Below are 20,929 nucleotides of genomic sequence, written 5' to 3' on the forward strand. Positions count from 1 at the left end.
TTATGGATGCTAGTTAGAATGTGGACATCTTTCTTGTCCCTATATTTCACTAGCAACATGTTGTCACTGCACATTGCTTTGCTTTCCCCTTTTGGCAAAGTCTGGCCCAGGAGGGTTTTGGGGAGGCCCTTAGAATTTTTTTTGATTGTGCCACCGGCCACAGTCGCTCTTGCCAAAAGGCACTTTTGGAGAGGGATGCTGTTATAAAAATTGTCTATATAGACATGATATCCCTGGCCAAGTAGCGGGTGTACAAGATCCCACACAATTTTTCCGCTGACAGTAAGGGAAGGGGGGCACTCTGGGGGATCGATTTTGGAATCCCTTCCCTCATAAATCCGGAAACAATGGGTGTACCCGGTGGAACTTTCACAGATCTTATAGAGCTTTATTCCATACCGGGCCATTTTATTTGGGAGGTATTGACGGAAGTGGAGCCTTCCCTTAAAACTGACGAGAGACTCGTCGACCGCAATATTTTTATCTGGGGTGTAGATTTGGGCAAATTTTTAATTCAAATGATTTATGACAGGCCTTATTTTAAATAAACGGTCATAATTTGGATCATTGGGGGGTGGGCAGCGGGTATTATCTGCGTAATGCAGAAATTTGAGGACGACCTCAAATCTTCTTCTGCTCATAATGGTGCCATAAAGGGGGGTATAATATAGGACATCCGATGACCAGTAGTCCCTAATGCTGGGTTTCTTTATGAGGCCCATATTCAGTAACAGGCCCCAAAATTTGCAAAGCTCCTCAGAGTTTGTGGGGGTCCAATTTTGGTCTTTGGCATAGTAGGATGTGGGATTGTTGGCGAGAAATTGTTTCGCATATAAATTAGTCTGTTTGACCATTAAATTTATAAATTCAGCGGAGAAAAATAATTAAAAAAAAAAAAAAAAAACGAACTCTCCAAACCCCGTGGTCTCCACTTGGATTCCCGAGGATGCGGTGAAGTCGGGAACCTGGGGGGCATAACTTGTAGCAGGCATCCATATCGCCTCACTATCGGGGGGGGGCAGAACCAGCAACTCGTCTGTGCTGCTGGGGGGGCTCATCACTCGCTAGACGAAGATGATGTCAGCACGAACTCCATTTCATCTTCGCTAGCAGAGTCTGTATCTGAGCACAGCATAGCGTACACCTCCTCTGGGCTATAAAATTTCTGTGCCATATTGTAGTAATGGACACTACAATGTAACAGCTCTAATTTTATTGTAACCCTAAAATGTAACTGTCACTAAGAAAAAAATTATTTTTTTAGAATTTTTTTTTTTTATATAGTTTTTTTGTATATTTTTTTTTTTTATTAACTGGAAACAAACTGGCGCTCTCAAAAACGTAGGAGCGGGATGGAACGGACTGGGTCACTGCGTAAAACTGTGACTGTATGTGGCACGGCAACAGTGAATGGTGGCGATCTGTGTGTATCGGACTGGATGCTGACACGGATCAATGTTCTCTCGCTGGGCAGTGAGGGGACGATCTGGGGGTATTTAGGCTATTGCCTAACGTAATATGGCGCAGTATTTTCACTGGGGTAATGGGTGGGCGATTTGGGGATTATTTTCTAACTACTGGGACAGGAGAGATCTGAGGAGATCTGGGAGGATCTGGGGAGATCTAGAAGAGATCTTTATTCACTGTATTTTAACTTTTTCTGTCTGACAGGGCTTCACACGACGACTCTCACAAGCTCTTTGACAGAAATGAGCTTGTCAGAGTCGGCGATGAGGAGAATTCTGTTTTGTTTACATATGCTGTGATTGGTCATTCATTTTTGAATGACCAATCACAGCCATCGACGTCACAGGACCACTCTGATTGGTCCTGTACCGGCGAGCAGCAAGTGTTTGTTGCTACTCGCCGCCGTGATCTGCCTGCTGTCACCATGTCAAGTGACATGGTGACAGTTTATCGTCTGGACGTAACTGTACGTGATAATGCGGGAATGCACCGCAGATTATGACGTACATTAACGTGATCCGGCGGGAAGGGGTTAATGATGACAAGTAAAATGGAAAATAATTTTGGAGCTGGAACACATTGTTATTTGATGTACGTATTATTGTATGTGTGACACACACTGCATACTTGTAACTGTTCTGGCTTTGAATAAAAATATATTTGAAAAAAAAGAAAGGCATAAATATAAAAATGGTCATAACTTGGCCAAAAATGCTTGTTTTTGAAAAAAAACACGTTACTGTTATCTACATTGCAGCGCCGATCACATGCAATAGGAGATAGGTTTGAAAATCTGGTGACAGAGCCTCTATTACATTTAGGGATGTGCCAAATTATTCTCTAATCTTCTGTGTGACAGTCCCTGACACACTGAGGCACCAGAAACAGCCAGTAGCTGCTTCATCATTCAGCCTAGTACAATAAGGAGGGTTGGCTTGCACTGCTGCATTTTAAAGCGACCCTCCAGTCCCCACCGAAAAAATGACTATGTATTGAAAATGTATAGTCAACTTACCTGAATGACCCAGCCTCCGTTCCGGTTCCCTGATTTTCAAGATGCCCACAGCAGTCTCAGACATTGCTATGGAGAATTTCTTCGGAAGTCTAAGACACTCCCCCGCCTCTACAGGCGTCATTAGGGATTGCAAATGATCCTGAAAGTTTGGAAATCAGCCTCATGCATATTCTTATGCATGAGACAGTTTACTTTGAGCAGGAGGACCGTGTGTGGCGGCACAGTATGAAAGGTAATAAGTATATATGGAGAGGTTCTCTGAACCTCTCTTTACGTACTTCTTTAAACTCTCGTACTGTGCCGTCAGCTTGGCATTGCCCGGTGGCTCCTAACGACGTCAGTTAGGCACCGGCACATTGAGCCAGTAAGGCTCCATGTGTGCGCCTGCGTGGCGACATTAGGAACCACCTGGCGGTCCCGTGCTGGCATCACCAGGAATTTAGAAGGGCCGCTAAGGACAGAGGACTAATCCTCCATAGAAACGCAGAAGGAGAAAGACAAGTTTCTTCTGTGGCAGTTCTCGGGTCAGAGTCCTCACAGGAGCTAGAGGTTAGAAGATCGCCAGCCCTGGACGTCTGTGGTGCTTTCCCTGCGCCATCAACCCCTTTTTTCCCCCATTGCCCCGTCGTCCTATATCTCACCCCAGCCACTCTGTTTGTGTGTATTGTCCAACAGTGTGATCCTCCGGGGTCATTTGCCCCCCCCTACATGTCTGCTGCTAACCCCATCACCTCGTTATAGGGGGGTCTCTCTCTCTTCACCTCACCCCTTTGCTCGTGTATGCTTATCTGAGTTCACAGGTTCCGGTGGGAATCTGGGGCAAAACTGCAACATTTTGCTGCAATTTTTTTACAATTTTGACAAAATTCTACAATATAAATTGTACGAGATAATGAAAAGAAAAATCATCGTGTGTGTATAGAAGACTGCACATTTTTGGTTTTGGGGAGGTGCTGTATAGTACTGCTTATATTATGCAGGTTCATACCCCACCCCCATGAACCACAAATTTGCGCAGTCCAAATTATATTGATTTCGGGGGGGGGGGGGGTGCAACAGGCAGGAAACACACATTATTTGACAAGTTCCACTGTTAAAGAGGCTCTGTCACCAGATTCTCAGATCCCTATCTCCTATTGCATGTGATCAGCGCTGCAATGTAGAGAACAGTAACGTTTTGTTTTTTTTAAAAACCTTCATTTTTGGCCAAGTTATGAGCCATTTTATATATATGCAAATTAGCTTTGACATGGACAATTGGGCGTTTTTTTTTCGTTATGTCCAACTGGGCGTGGATTGTGTTTTTAACTGGGCGTGTTTACGTGTATGACGCTGACCAATCAGTGACCAGTCAGCGTCATACACTCCTCTCCATTCATTTACACAGCAGCGATGTGCAGCCACATACAGAGATTAAAGAGACTCTGACACCACATTATAAGTGCCCTATCTCCTACATAAGGAGATCGGCGCTGTAATGTAGGTGACAGTAATGCTTTTTATTTAAAAAAACGATCTATTTTCACAACGTTAGGAGCGATTTTGGTTTATGCTAATGAGTTTCTTAATGCCCAAGTGGGCGTAATTTTACTTTCGACCAAGTGGGCGTTGTACAGAGGAGTGTATGACGCTGACCAATCGGCATCATGCACTCCTCTCCATTCATTTAGACAGCAGAATCGCGTTCTTACTAGAACATGATCTGCAGCCACATACACAGCGATTCTGCTTGATTAACATTAATCCACTGTCCTGATAATGAATACACATGACCATCCAGCCTGGACGTCATGTGTACTCAGAATCCTGACACTTCTGAATCTTTTCTGTGAGATTCCAGCAACGGATACGAAATCTCGCGAGATTACGGAGGTAAACGAGATTTCGTATCCGTTGCTGGAATCTCACAGAAAAGATTCAGAAATGTCAGGATTCTGAATACACATGACGTCCAGGCTGGATTTCATGTGTATTCATTATCAGGACACTTGATTAACGTTAATCTCTGTGTATGTGGCTGCAGATCGCTGCTGTGTAAATAAATGGAGAGGAGTGTATGACGCTGACTGGTCACTGATTGGTCAGCGTCATAAACGTAAACACGCCCAGTTAAAAACACAATACACGCCAAGTTAGACATAACGAAAAAAAAAACGCCCAGTTGTCCATTTCAAAGCTCATTTGTGTATATATATATATATATATATATATATATATATATATATAAATAAAATAGCTCATAACTTGGCCAAAAATGAAAGTTTTTAAAAAAACAAAACAAAAAAACTTTACTGTAATCTACATTGCAGTGCCGATCACATGCAATAGGAGATAGGGGTTTGAGAATCTGGTGACAGAGCCTCTTTAAAGTTCTGCTATTTCAGTTATTTTTGCTTTTACTTTACTTCTGCCCTGGTCCCTGAGTGACCGGTTTCGTGCATCAAGAAAGGTAGTGTTCTACACTTATGTTCAGTGTGTAACATAAACAAGCTCAGAATTACCTAAACTCACTATTTATGCATGAAAGCTAAGTTATAGTAATGTTTCCCTGCAGAAATAGCGAGTTTTTAACACCAAGTATTCCTACTAATTATTAGTTTGAATTACTGTAAATGTACTCCTCCTTGGCTAAAAATACTTCTCGAAAACGCGAAGAAAATATGCAGTGCGACCTCTGCCCTCACCCAGTCCACTGCCGTTTGACGACGGCTACTCATATCAGTGCTGTGCCTAGCAGCACCGGCATTATTAGCGAGAGTGTGTAGGTGATGGCACTATGCAAGTCGTTTTAAGAGTAAGGAAATGTTCACACGCTATGCAAAAAACGGCTGTAAAACACGGAGCTGTTCTCAAGGGAAAACACCCTCTGATTTACAGACGTTTTTTATGCGTCAGGCGTTTTTTGATGCGTTATTTACGGCTGTTTTTGTAGCCGTTTTTCTATTGAGACAATGAAAAACGTCTCAAGAAGTGACATGCACTTTCTTACGGGGTGTTTTTTATGCGCCATTTTTAGAAACTGCGCTTAAAGAACCGCCCCGTGGGAACTAAATGCCTTTTTTTCCCCATTGAAATCAATGGCCAGATGTTTGGAGGCATTCAGCCTCCGTATTTTTTAGTCTGAGGAGTTTACGACCCAAAAGACGGCTGAAAATAAGCAGTGTGAACAAACCCTTACAATGATCAAATTCATCACGTTTTGCCAATAGACAGCATTAGTGTAGCTTGAAGTTCCTAATGCTCTACCTATCCCCCAGCTAACAGCAATTCTACTATATGTAATAGTATCATGTAACAGTGGATCCAAATACACGATAAACACGAAGTCATCATTTATGTAGTGTAGTAAGACTAAGACAAGAACCAATATCGCCTGCATATAGAGCGGTTCTATAATTTTGGGAATGTATATGAACCGAGGCAGGTCTGAACTTTTTTGGCATATAAATATATTAAAAAGGGGCACTATGCTTTCCTGCGGGTGGCGCAGCAGAGAGGAGCCCTCGGCCCTCCTGCGGGTGGCGCAGCAGAGAGGAGACCCTCGGCCCTCCTGCGGGTGGCGCAGCAGAGAGGAGACCCTCGGCCCTCCTGCGGGTGGCGCAGCAGAGAGGAGACCCTCGGCCCTCCTGCGGGTGGCGCAGCAGAGAGGAGACCCTCGGCCCTCCTGCGGGTGGCGCAGCAGAGAGGAGACCCTCGGCCCTCCTGCGGGTGGCGCAGCAGAGAGGAGACCCTCGGCTCCCCTGCGGGTGGCGCAGCAGAGAGGAGGCCGGGACCCTCTTTTGGCTGAGAGTATTGTACTTAGCCCCATTTAGTCTGACATATGTCAACATTATTCGTAGCTAAATGCTGGCACTCTGCGCCATTCGAAAAATAAGTCGCTGCATCATTGAAAACAACGATAATTGTGCGGGCTCAGGAGGGGGCAGGCTCAATGTATCCAGCTGAAGCGCGTCGCTGAGGCCCAACTATGGCCACTGATGGTGGACCTGTCCATCAGTGACGTAGCTAGGGGTTTAGCACAGGGGGGGGTTAAACACATCTAAGTGCCTCCCTACACAGTATAGGGTCGCTGAAGCTGCTCCTACAGCGACTTCCTACACCGTACAATGCCCCTACAGCGACTTCCTACCCCATACAATGCCCCTACAGCGACTTCCTACACCGTACAATGCCCCCACGGCTGCCCCCACACAGTACAATGCCCCCACGGCTGCCCCCACACAGTACAATGCCCCCATGGCTGCACCCACACAGCACAATGCCCCCACAGTACAATGCCCCCACGGCTGCCCCCACATAGTACAATGCCCCCACACACACATGATAATGCTCCTATAGCTGCCCCTACACAGGATAATGCCTCTATAGTGTCTACCCACATAGAATAATGCCCCTATAGCTACCCTCCCAGACAGTATAATGTCCCTATAGTTGCCCCCACACAGAATAACACCCCTAGTTTCCCCCACACAGTATAATGCCCCTATAGTTGCCCCCCCACACAGTATAATTCCCAAATGGCTGTCCCAGCACAGTATAATGCCCCATAGCTTTCAGTATATTGCCCCCGCTCGCTATACTCCATATAATGCCCCCATAGTGCCTTATTATTTTTCTATTAAATAATTACTTACCTATTCCCGTTCCCCTCCTTAGGTCCGTGCTATGAGTAACTCGGCGCGGACAAGCACTACATCGCGCCTGTCTGCTCACGGATCAACGCATAGTGGATGATGGAGAAAGGAACCGTCAGCTCATTGCTGCAGCATTCAATTCAACTGTATCTGCGTCCTGAGGAAGCAGATACAGTTGGAACCAGACATCGGTGAGTGGCTCGCGACCACCCGAAGGTCGTCATGCGACCCCCCCCAGTTTGGAAAACGCTGGCATAGAGGATCTTTCCGGTCTCCTGTGTTGTGTAGTATAGAGGATCTGTCAGTGTATCAATTTTGGATGCCTGGCGTGAGCTTTTAATTTGATATCCGTTCAGTACATTAACCCCTTCCCGCTCCTTGACGTACTATTACGTCATGGCAGCTGTATCGTTCGCGCTCCATGCCGTAATAGTACGTCTCGGGAGTAACGGCCGTTTCGGCCGTCCTCCCGACACATACAGGAGCTGTGACGCTGCTGTCTTGTTCAGCAGCTGTCACAGCTCCTACAGCGGGGACCGATCGCTGTGTCCCCGCTGATTAACCCCTTAAAAGCCGCGTTCTATAGAGATCGCGGCTTTTTAGGGGTTAAGCTGCCATCGCCGGCCTGCTACGCGATAGCGGCCGGCGATGGTGACTATGGCAACCGGACACCAAACAATGGCGTCCGGCTATGCCATAGACGGAAGCCTAGTGGGTCCTGACAACGTCAGGACTCACTATGCTTGCTGTCAGTGAGTAGCTGACAGTTCTAATACACTGCACTACGCATGTAGTGCAGTGTATTAGAATCGCGATCAGAGCCTCCTACCCTCATGTCCCCTAGTGGGACAAAGTAATAAAGTGAAAAAAAAGATGTGTCAAAATAAGAAAATAAAAGATTTAAAAGTAATAAAAGTAAAAATCCCCCTTTTTCCCTTATCAGTCCTTTATTATTAATAAAAATATATAAACAAACAAATAAACTATACATAATTGGTATCGCCGCGTCCGTAACGGCCTGAACTACAAAATTATTTCATTATTTATCCCGCACGGTGAACGCCGTAAAATAAAATAATAATAAACCGAACCACAATCACAATTCTTTGGTCACTTCACCTCCCAAAAAATGGAATAAAAAGAGATCAAAAAGTCGCATGTACCTAAAAATGGTCCTGATCGAAACTACAGTTCGTTACGCAAAAAATAAGTCCTCGCACGGCTTTATTGATTGAAAAATAAAAACGTTATGGCTCTTAGAATAAGGGAACACAAAAAGTGAATGATTGTTTACAAAACGTATTTTATTGTGCAAACGCCATAAGACATAAAAAAAACCTATAAACATCTGGTATCGCCGTAATCGTATCGCCCCGCAGAATAAAGTGAATATTTTATTTATAGCGCACGGTGAACGCTGTAAAAAAAAACGTATACAAAAACAATAGTAGAATTGCTGTTTTTTAGTCACCACGCCACCTAAAAATAGAATAAAAACTGATCAAAAAGCCGCATGCACCCCAAGAAAACTACAATGGATTCCTCAAGGGGTCTAGTTTCCAAATTGGGGTCACTTTTGGGGGGTTCCCAATGTTTTGGCACCACAAGACCTCTTCAAACCGGACATAGTGCCTAATAAAAAAGAGGCCTCAAAATCCACTGGGTGCTCCTTTGCTTCGGAGGCCGGTGCTTCAGTCCATTACCGCCCGAGGGCCACATGTGGGATATTTCTCAAAACTGCAGAATCTGGGCAATAAGTATTAAGTTGCGTTTCTCTGATAAATCCTTTTGTGTTATAAAAAAAATGGTATAAAGAGGATTTTCTGACAAAAAAAAAATGTAAATTTCACCTCTACTTTGCTCTAAATTTTTGTGAAACACCTAAAGGGTTCATAAACTTTCTACATGCTGTTGTGAATACTTTGAGGGGTCTAGTTTCTAAAATGGGGTATTTGATAGGGGTTTCTAATATATGGGCACCTCAAAGCAACTTCAGAACTGAACTGGAACCTAAAAAAATTAATAAATGAGGCAATACTTCGCTTCTTACATTATACTGATAATGAGCCGTGCCCACCCCGAGATTACCCCAGTTTTGACCGTTTGTCTAAACGGAGACCCCTATTAGACCGTTCCAGTGCCCGGTTTTCCCAAGCATACACCCCCGAGAAGTGTATTTCTATTGATGAGTCCCTGGTACATTTTAAAGGGAGGGTTCAATTCCGCGAGTACCTGCCGGGTAAGAGGGCAAGGTATGGCGTGAAGATGTATAAGCTGTGAGAGTGCATCAGGGTATACCTACAGGTTTAGGATATATGAAGGAAAGGCCACCCCCAAACCAGACTGCATCCTGGACTACAATAGGTACATGGGAGTGATGGACTTGTAAGATCAAGCCCTGAAGCCCTACAGCGCCATGCGGTGTGGTATAAGAAGCTGGCCGGGCACATCATACAGATGGCTTTGTACAATGCGTACGTGCTACGTCGATGTGCAGGCCAGACGGGAACTTTCCTGGAATTTCAAGAGGTGATTATCAAGAACCTAATCTTTAGGGACCAAGAAGGGGGGGCACCCAGTACTTCTGGAAGCGAGCCCACACGCATCGTACCAGGGCAACACTTTCCAGGGGAAGTTCCCCAAACTGGCAAGAAGGGAAAAAGTCAAAAGAGGTGCAAAGTCTGCTATAAGAGGGGGATAAGGGAGGACACAATATATCAATGTGACACGTGTCCCGAATAACCAGAGCTCTGTATGAAAGTGTTTTAAAATTTATCATACATCCCTTGGTTTATAATTTACCCCAATTTTACTTACCCTGATGCACTCCGCACAGCTTATCCCCACTCGTCTTTCCCCTCTGGGCCCTGCTGTGTGTCCAGGCAGCTGATAACAGCCACATGTAGGGTATTGCCATACCCGGGAGAACCCACATTACAGTTTATGGGGTGTAGGTCTCCGGTCAAAATGGTCACTACACCTCTAGATGAATGCCTTAAGGGTGTAGTTTTTAAAACGGGGTCACTTCTTGCGGGTTTCAACTGTACTGGTACCTCAGGGGCTTCTGCATACATGACTTCGCACTAGAAAATCCCGAGTAGGCCAAATGGTGGTCCTTTCCTTCTGAGCCCTCCCATGGGCCCAAACGGCAGTTTATCACAACAAATGGGGTATTGCGGCACTCAGAACAAATTGTGCAACAGAATGGGGTATTTTGTTTCTTGTGAAAATAAGAAATTTTCAGCCAAAACTACATATTATTTGACAAAAATAATTTTGTTTTCATTCCCAGCCCAATTCAAATAAGTTCTGTGAAGAAACTATGGGGTCTAAATGGTCACATTACCCATAAATGAATTCCTTGAGGGGTGTAGTTTCCAAAATGGGGTCACTTCTGGTGGGTTTCCATTGCTTTGATACCTCTGGGGCTCTGCAAATGCGACATGGCACACGAAAACCAAACCAGCAAAATCTGTACTCCAAAGAACACACAGCGCTCCTTCCCTTCTGAGGCCTCCCATGGGCCCAAACGGCAGTTTATTGCCACAAATGGGGTATTGATGCACTCAGGAGAAATTGGGCAACAAAATTGAGTATTTTGTTCCCTGTGAAAATAAGAAATTTAGGTAAAAAATTACATCTTATTGGAAAAAATGACATTTTTTTAATGTCACAGCCCAATTGAAATAGGTGCTGTGAAAAAACTGTGCGGTCAAAATGCTAACAACAACCATAAATGAATTCCTTGAGGGGTGTAGTTTCCAAAATGGGGTCACTTTTGGTGGGTTTCCATTGCTTTGATACCTCTGAGGCTCTGCAAATGCGACATGGCACCCGAAAACCAATCCAACAAAATCTGGACTCCAACAAACATATAGCGCTCCTTTCCTTCTGAGCCCTCCCATGGGCCCAAACGGCAGTTTATCACCACAAATGGGGTACTGCCACACTAAGGACAAATTGGGCAACAAAATGGGGTATTTTGTTCCCTGTGAAAATAAGAAATTTTGATCACAAATGACATTTTATTGGAAAAAATGACATTTTTTTCATTTCAGAGCCCAATTCAAATACGTGCTGTGAAAAAAATGTGCGGTCAAAATGGTAACAACAACCCTAAATGAATTCCTTGAGGGGTGTAGTTTCCAAAATGGGGTCACTATTGGGGGATTCCTACTGTTTTGACACCTCAACACCTCTTCAAACCTGGCATGCTGCCTAAAATATATTCTAATAAAAAAGAGGACTCAAAATGCACTAGGTGCTTCTTTGCTTCTAGGGCTTGTGTTTTAGTCCACGAGCGCAGTAGGGCCACATGTGGGACATTTCTAAAAACGGCAGAATCTGGACAATACATATATAGTAGTGTTTCTCTGGTAAAACCTTCTTTGTTACAGAAAAAAAAATGAATAAAATTGAAATTCAGCAAGAAAAATGAAATTTGCAAATTTCACCTCCACTTTGCTTTAATTCCTGTGAAATGCCTGAAGAGTTAAAAAACTTTATAACTGCTGTTTTGAATACTTTGAGGGGTCTAGTTTTTAAAATGGGGTGTTTTATCAGGGTTTATAATACATAGGCCCCACAAAGCCACTTCAGAACTCAAGAGGTACCTTAAAAAAAAGGCTTTTGAAATTTTCTTAAAAATATGAGAAATTGCTGTTTATGTTCTAAGCCTTGTAACGTCCAAGAAAAATAAAAGAATGTTCAAAAAACGATGCCAATCTAAAGTAGACATATGGGAAATGTGAACTAGTAACTATTTTGGGTGGTATAACCGTCTGTTTTACAAGCAGATGCATTTAAATTCTGAAAAATGCAATTTTTTCAAAATTTTCTCTAAATTTTGCAATTTTTCACCAATAAACACTGAATATATCGACCAAATTTTACCACGAACATGAAGCCCAATGTGTCACGAGAAAACAATCTCAGAATCGCTTGGGTAGGTTTAAGCATTCCGACGTTATTACCACATAAAGTGAAATATGTCAGATTTGAAAAATGGGCTCTGAGCCTTAAGGCCAAAACTAGGCTGCGTCCTTAAGGGGTTAACATTTTTATTTGAATAATAAATATATTTTTTTCTATTGTGCGATCATATAGGCACATTACCTACACAAAGAAGAGCGGTCATGTATTACTTCTATTTATCTGAAGAGTAGGCCCTAAGTATGATTTAATCTGGTGGGCCCAAGCAGGGGTGTAACTAGGAAAGACTGGGCCCCATAGCAAACTTTTGACTGCTCCCCCAGGTGCCACACGCAGCCCCCCTGTAGATTGTGCCATACGGTCCCTCTGTAGACCGTGCTATATGGCAGCCCCCCGGTAGATAGTGTCACACCCTACTTGTCGATATCGGCATAAAGCCCCCCTGTATATAGTGCCACACAGCCCCCTCCGTTGTATATAGTGCCACCCCCCCTTAGTAGATAGTGCCACACACAGCCCCATGTAGATTCCGCCACAGCCCTCCCCTTGTAAATAGTGCCATACAGCCCCCTAGCAGATGGTCACACAGGCGCCCCCCCCCCTTAGTAGTGCCACACGGCCCTAAAATATCATATCCAAATCACGCCACCCATCAACTCGCTGCAGATCATACAGTGACTACATTACAGCTTAGAGGCAGAATAAACATTTACATTAAGGGACGTCTCAGATTCTAGTTCTTTTCTTCTCCATCCGGTACAGACCTCTGATGGATTTCTCCCGGCCACTACCCATTTCTGCAGTTTGCCGCTCAGATGTCTTCAGCTTCTCACTTTTCAAACATTTCTCCACCTATAAACGAAGATAAAATTCTCAACACCTCTAAATATAATAGCGCCACACACTGCACCTCTAACTGTAATAGCGCCATACACTGTGTACCAGACACACACCGTTCCCCCTGTAGATAGTGCCCCACACCGTTCCCCCTGTAGATAGTGCCCCACACAGAAGCACCTGTAGATAGTGCCCCACATTTGGACTCCAGAGCTGCAAGGCAATAGTGCTAACCACTAAACTACCGTGCTGCCCTACATATAGCATCCCCTATAGATAGTGCTCCACATATAGCCCACCTCCATACAGGGGGAGCTATATGTGAGGCACTATTTACAGTGTCCCACATATAGCCCACCCCTGTAGACAGTGCCCTAAATATAGCCCCCTGTAGATAGTGCCCCACAGGTAACCCACCACTGTATATAGTGTCCCACATATAGCCCACCCCCATAGATAGTGCCCTACAAATAGCTCCCCCTATATATATATATATATATATATATATATATATATATAGTGTTCCACATCCCCACATACAGACCCCACCCCTGTAGATAATACCACTCACAGATTTATTATAAAAAAAAATGCTGTGGGCCCCGTACTGCTGCTACAGCGGTAGTTAAGCCACTGGGCCCAAGGTACTCTAGTACGGCAGTGTATTAGGGCATCCATTAGATTGATCCTGCTTTTGCCACCTTAAAGAAGCACGCTATTTCCCCACCCGGTTTGAAAATGTGATCAAATGCAACGTGCTGAAGTGTACTAGCATACCGGATGCTTTATTTTTCTGTTAGCCTTTCTGTCCCTGGCAGTAGTTGAGTCATAACGTCTATTTTGACTTTCCAAAGCCTACAGCGTCTGCTGTAAGGACCGAAAGTAAATGTGTCAATGCAAGGCTAGGAGATCCTTGATGCGAGTCTCATATCTGCATTGAGAGACTGACCTCCAGTAGACACTGTAGGATTTGGACCGAATAAAAGGTCACGTGACCCAAATGCGGCCAAGAACGGAATAATGAAGAACCCGATAAGCCACTATACAGCACTACATTACACGTCAACACATTTTCAAACAAGAGGAAGGGGTGGAAAAAATGTAATTTCAAATTTGCAAGAGTGCTTCTTTAACTTTCTTACTAGAATGAAGCTGGTCACAAGATCCTATGAGCGGATCAGCTGTTTAAAGAGTGGTGTTGCATCCATCACCGCTTGCAGCATGTGAATGGAAGTATGTATGTATGTGTATATAATATATATGTAAATCTCTGCAGCATTATAGCGCTAATGATTGATTTTAACTACTGAGTGACAGCTACAGACCACAAGATTGCATGCAACTCAATGTACTCATTTGGACTGCAGCTGTAGCTCAATAGATAAAATCAATTAATAGCGCTACAAAAAGTAATGGTGCACCCCCGGTTATATGGTATTACAACCTATTTAACAAATCACATCTCTTTCACAGTACCCTCTCCCATCCAGAGTGGGGGAGGGGAGTTGTGGGTGCAAGCACAAAATTAATGCGCTAATTTAGAGAAATCTTCCTTGAGACAGAGTCTCCTTAAAGCGCCGCTAAGTTGTTGTATTAAGGTGGGTACTTATATGGGATAACTGGAACCTCCTGTAATAAGAGACAGTAAAGTACTATATCCACTCACCATCCTGTCTCTGCCCCTGTATGACTCCAGGACATTTACCACTGCAGATACCGCCTTCGCCATACCGCAAGTCCGGGAACATGTACAGTAAACACAAACGGAAAACCATACGACAAGCTCTAATATATGCACATAACACACTACTACACTAAATTGAACTTCAGACTTCTGCGTTCCAAGCCTCGTTCTTGTAGGCCCCGCCCAGAAAATGACGTCTCACATTTTCATTGGCTTTGCTGTCTACCTGTCGTAAGATACATATAGGCTTCAGACAGCGCTCTGACTAGAGCTGTGTAGCCTGCAGCTATGTGAGGAAACTAGGCAGCAGCGGTTAATTAGTAAACTTCGGACCGTCAGCTGACAGTGTCCTCAGAGCATGTACGGGAATACACGCTCTCATCCAATCAGATACTGACTTTTATTTTCATTAAAACTTTAAGGGTATGTGCACACGGCGGGGGTCCGTAACGGCTGAAATTACGGGGATGTTTCAGCCTGAAAACATCCCCGTAATTTCAGCCGTACTGGCATGTGCAGGCGCTTGAACGCCGCGTCAATTACGGCCGTAATTAGCGCTGCTATTCATTGGAGTCAATGAATAGCGGCTCCAATTACGCCCAAAGAAGTGACAGGTCACTTCTTCTACGCGGGCGTCTATTTACGCGCCGTCATTTGACAGCGGCGCGTAAATATACGCCTCGTGTGAACAGACAAACGTCTGCCCATTGCTTTCAATGGGCAGATGTTTGTCAGCGCTATTGAGGCGCTATTTTCAGACGTAATTCGGGGCAAAAACGCCCGAATTACGTCCGTAAATAGGCCGTGTGAACATACCCTCCCCGTAATTTCAGCCGTAACGGCATGTGCAGGCGCTTGAACGGCGCGTCAATTACGGGCGTAATTAGCGCTGCTATTCATTTGAGTCAATGAATAACGGCTCTAATTACGGCCAAAGAAGTGACAGGTCACACCTTTGACGCGGGCGACTATTTACGCGCCGTCTTTTGACAGCGGCGCGTAAATTACGCCTCGTGTGAACAGACAAACGTCTGCCCATTGCTTTCAATGGGCAGATGTTTGTCAGCGCTATTGAGGCGCTATTTTCGGACGTAATTCGGGGCAAAAACGCCCGAATTACGTCCGTAAATAGGCCGTGTGAACATAAGGGTATGTTCACACTGCCTATTTACGGACGTAATTCGGGCGTTTTTGCCCCGAAATACGTCCGAAAATAGCGCTGACAAACATCTGCCCATTGAAAGCAATGGGCAGACGTTTGTCTGTTCACACGAGGCGTATTTTAAGCGCCGCTGTCAAAAGACGGCGCGTAAATAGACGCCCGCGTCAAAGAAGTGACCTGTCACTTCTTTGGCCGTAATTGGAGCCGTTATTCATTGACTCCAATGAATAGCAGCGCCAATTACGCCCGTAATTGACGCGGCGTTCAAGCGCCTGCACATGCCGTTACGGCTGATATTACGGGGATGTTTTCAGGCTGAAACATCGCCGTAATTTCAGCCGTAACGGACGCCCTCGTGTGAACATACCCTAACGGTACATTAAGACCAAGACTCTATGGGTATGTTCACACACACTAATTACGGACATAATTCGGGCGTTTTTGCCCCGAATTACGTCCGAAAAATGCGCCTCAATAGCGTTGACAAACATCTGCCCATTGAAAGCAATGGACTGACGTTTGTCTGTTCACACGAGGCGTATATTTACGCGCCGCTGTCAAATGACGGCGCGTAAATGGACGCCCGCGTCAAAGAAGTGACTTGTCACTTCTTGGGGCGTAATTGGAGCCGTTATTCATTGACTCCAATGAAAAGCAGCGCCAATTACGTCCGTAATGGACGCGGCGTTCAAGCGTCTGCACATGCCGTTACGGCTGAAATTACGGTGCTGTTCTCTCCTGAAAACATCCCCGTAATTTCAGCCGTTACGGACGCTGCCGTGTGAACATACCCTTATTGGCTGCCAAGTGCAATGCCGCTTTTCTTTTCTCCCTGAAACACTACATAAAGGACTTGTCTGCATGTGGGACAACGCACATGTAATGTGAGGGTATGTTCACACGGCCTATTTACGGACGTAATTCGGACGTTTTAACCCCCGAATTACGTCCGAAATTACGGCTTGAAAGCGTTGACAAACATCTGCCCATTGAAAGCAATGGGCTGACGTTTGTCTGTTCACACGAGGCGTTTATTTACGCGTCGCTGTCAAAAGACGGCGCATAAATAGACGCTCGCGCCAAAGAAGTGTCATGTCACTTCTTAAGACGTAAATGGAGCCGTTTTCCATGGACTCCATGGAAAACCAGCTCCTGTTACGTCCGTAATGGACGCGGCGTTCAAGCGCCTGCACATGCCGTTACGGCTGAAATGACGGGGCTGTTTTCTCCTGGAAACAGCCCCGTAATTTCGGCCGCTACGGACGCTGCCGTGTGAACATACCCTCAGGGTATGTTCACACGGCCTATTTTCGGCCGTTTTTCGGGCCAAAAACAGCCGAGAAATCGGAAGCAGAACGCCTCCAAACATCTGCCCATTGATTTCAATGGGAAAACGGCGTTCTGTTCCGATGGAGCGTTTTTCGCTGCGTTTATTTACGCGTAAAAAAACGGCCGCAAAAACGAAGTGCAAGACACTTCTTGGGACGTTTGTGGAGCTCCTGAATTTCAGACGTTTTTGCAAGTACTCGCGTTTTTCACGGCTCCAAAAACGTCCCAAGAAGTGTCCTGCACTTCTGTGACGCGGGCGTATTTTACGCGCCTTCTTTTGACAGCGGCGTGTAAAATGACAGCTCATCTGCACAGAACATCGTAAGACCCATTGCAAGCAATGAGCAGATGTTTGCAGACGTAATGGAGCCGTCTTTTCAGGCGTAATTCGAGGCGTAAAACGCCTGAATTATGTCTGAAAATAGGTCGTGTGAACATACACTTAGGCTGGATTCACACGAGCACATTAACGTCCGTAATGGACGGACGTATTTCGGCCGGAAGTCCCGGACCGAACTCAGTGCAGGGAGCCGGGCTCCTAACATCATAGTTATGTACGATGCTAGGAGTCCCTGCCTCTCTGCAGAACAACTGTCCCGTACTGTAATCATGTTTTCAGTACGGGACAGGAGTTCCACGGAGAGGCAGGGACTCCTAGCATCGTACATAACTATGATGCTAGGAGCCCGGCTCCCTGCACTGAGTTTGGTCCGGGACTTCCGGCCGAAATACGTCCGTCCATTACGGACGTTAATGTGGTCGTGTGAACCCAGCCTTAGGCTGGATTCACACGAGCATGTTCGGTCCGTAAAGGACGGACGTATTTCAGCCGCAAGTCCCGGACTGAGCACAGTGAAGGGAGCCGGGCTCATAGCATCATAGTTATGTACGATGCTAGGAGTCCCTGCCTCGCTGCAGGACAACTGTCCCGTACTGTAATCATGTTTTCAGTACGGGACAGTAGTTCCACGGAGAGGCAGGGACTCCTAGCATCGTACATAACTATGATGCTAGGAGCCCGGCTCCCTGCAGTGTGTTCAGTCCGGGACTTGCGGCCGAAATCCGTTCCGTCCTTTATGGACCGAACATGCTCGTGTGAATACAGCCTTGGGCCTTATTCACACGAACGTGTCCGTTTTGCGCACGCAAAAAAACGCTGCGTTTTGCGCGCGCAAAAGTTCAGTGTGGCATCTGTATATGGTGCGTGGCTGCGTGATTTTCGTGCAGCCGGCATCATTATGACACTCTGTTTTTAGGTTACGAAACAGTAAAGAAGGAGGGGCTTTTATGTTTCCCTTCACTTCTTTAAGGCCTCATGCACACGAACGTGCTTTTGCGGCCGCAATTCCCCCGAAAATCCACGGAAGAATTGCAGCCCCATTCTTATTACGGACATGTCTTATTACGGCCGTGTTCTTCGGTCCGGGCTCATTGAAAATAATGGCCGCGGCCATGTGCATGGCCTGCGATTTGCAGACGGCTCGCGTCTTACAGTCCGCTGCCGGCCAGCCCGAAAATCACGGCCGTGCACATGGCTACGGTCGTGTGCATGAGGCTTAACAGCTGTAGCGCGATTCAGGCGCGTCACCAGGAACTGCTTCCGTGTGCCGTGCGCGATTTGCACGCACCCACTGACTTCAATGGGTGCGTGCATCGCGAAACACGGGCAAGTATAGGTCATGTCGTGAGTTTTACGCAGCGCACGTACGCTGCATGAAAATCACGACCTGTCAGAACGGCCCCATTGACTTACATAAGTCCGTGCGACGCGTGTGATTTCCACGCGCGTAGCACGGACGTAATACACGTTCGTGTGAATAAGGCCTTACTGTGGGAAAATTGTGTTTGTATGTGCCAGGTTCCAAACATTACAATTGGAAAAAGAAAATGGTCTTTTATCCTCCCTCTTCCCACCAGTTTTTGTTTTTTCATTCTAGTTTTTTCCTCCTCACCTTCCAAGAGCCATATCTTTCTTTTCGTTCCACATAGCCGTATGAGAGCTTGTTTCTTTGCAAGGGACAATTGAATGTACCATATCATGCACTGAAAAATTTGAAAAAAAAAATTGTGTGGTGGAATGTGAAAAAACAGGAATACCACCATTGTTTTTGGGTATTCTTTTTATGACATTCACTATGTGGTATAAATAACATGTTAGCTTTATTCTGCTGATCAGTATGGTTACGGCGATACCAAATTTATATTGTTTTTTTAAAGAGAACCTTTCACCTGCCCATACATGTGAGTCTCACTTTACTTTATTTTTTCCCTATCCTCCTCCGTTATTTAGATATTGGTGCCGTTATATTTGGCGCCCGATATGTAAATAACCCCCTGGACTGTCAATGGGGCGTTTCTTTCTTTCTAAATGGCATGGGGACGTGTCACTTATCGCTGTGACACTGTCCAATCAGCTATGGACAGTGTCACAGCGACTTCCTTCACTGTCTGACAAGAGCTGGAGAGAGGAGATCGTGCGTGCACGCACATCGCCGCCGCCACGGAACAGAAGAGGAGAAGAATGTGAATTCTTCTGTTCCGCAGCGGGAGTATCATCGGCAGCGGCGTCGGAACTGTGCGCACATGCGTGCGTGCACACGCGCACGCTCTCACTCTTCAGCTCTCGGCAGACAAGGACGACAAAACTGTGATCTCTCGAGAGATCACACAGTCCTGTCATCCTTGTCTGCTGAGAGCTGAAGTGTGAGAGCGTGCGCAAAGCTCAGACGCCGCTGCTGACGATACTCCCACTGCAACGGAACAGAAGAAGAAGAATTCACATTCTACTTCTCTTCTGTTCTGTTCTGTGGTGGCGGCAGAGCTGCGCGTGCACGCACACGCTCTCCTCTCTCCAGCTCTTGTCAGACAGTGAAGGAAGCCGCTGTGACAATGTTCGTAGCTGATTGGACAGTGTCACAGCGATAAGTGACACGCCCCCATGTCATTTACATGCCCATTGACAGTTCAGGAGGTTATTTATCAGTGGCGTAACTAACGCTATAGCAGCCGTAGCGGCTGCTACGGGGCCCGCAGCATGAGGGGGCCCGTGCCACCTGCCGGCACGGCCCCCTCCCATGGCCGGAGGCTCCGCTAGCAGCTGCTATGGCTGCTACAGCGCGACGCCACTGAAGGGGTTGTTTCCTACAAAAGACATGCATCCCCTATCCACAGGATAGGGGATGCATGTGTGATCGCTGGGACGCCCAGCGATAAGGAGAACGGGGGACCGAAAGTACCCCGAAGTTCCCCATGACAAACCTCGGACTTCCGGGGTCTGTCTGCAGCTCCATAGAAATGAATTGTGCACTGGTCGCGCTTGTGCGCATGCGTGACTACCGCTCCTTTCATTTTTATTGAACTGCGCATACTCCGGAAGTCCGAGGTTAGTCATGGAGAATTTGGGGGGACTTTCGGTCCCCCGTTCTCCTTATCGCTGCCAGCGATCACACATGTATCCCCTATCCTGTCGATAGGGGATACATCTCTTTTGTAGGACAAACTATAGGCCGTTTTTTTGGGGGGGTCTGTATGGCGTTAACTACAGGGGGGCTGTATGGCGTTATCTACAGGGGTGTCTGTATGGCATTATCTACAGGGTGGTCTGTATAGCGTTATCTACAGGGGGTTCTGTATGGCGTTATCTACAGGGGCGACTCTGTATGGCGTTATCTACAGGGGGGACTCTGTATGGCGTTATCTACAGGGGGGACTCTGTATGGCTTTATATACAGGGGGGACTCTGTATGGAATTATCTACAGGGGGGACTCTGTATGGCGTTATCTACAGGGAGGCTGTATGGCATTATCTACAGGGGGGTCTGTATGGTGTTATCTACAGGGGGGGTCTGTATGGCGTTATATACAGGGGG

At 46.0% G+C, this 20,929-nt stretch overlaps 1 protein-coding gene across 2 annotated transcripts in view; it reads right to left on the reverse strand.

Annotated features, from left to right (window-relative positions):
* PEX11G (peroxisomal biogenesis factor 11 gamma) overlaps positions 1-14,727 on the reverse strand; it is a 76,377-nt gene extending 61,650 nt beyond the window's left edge. For both annotated transcript variants that reach the window (XM_075863995.1, XM_075864010.1), the window contains exon 1: positions 14,552-14,727. In XM_075863995.1, coding sequence (XP_075720110.1) covers positions 14,552-14,614 — 63 coding nt within the window. In that variant the 5' untranslated portion in view covers positions 14,615-14,727. The remainder of the gene's footprint in view (positions 1-14,551) is intronic.
* Between the last annotated feature and the right edge of the window lie 6,202 nt (positions 14,728-20,929).

Source organism: Rhinoderma darwinii, chromosome 1 (genome assembly GCF_050947455.1).
Source record: "Rhinoderma darwinii isolate aRhiDar2 chromosome 1, aRhiDar2.hap1, whole genome shotgun sequence".
NCBI lineage: Eukaryota > Metazoa > Chordata > Amphibia > Anura > Rhinodermatidae > Rhinoderma > Rhinoderma darwinii.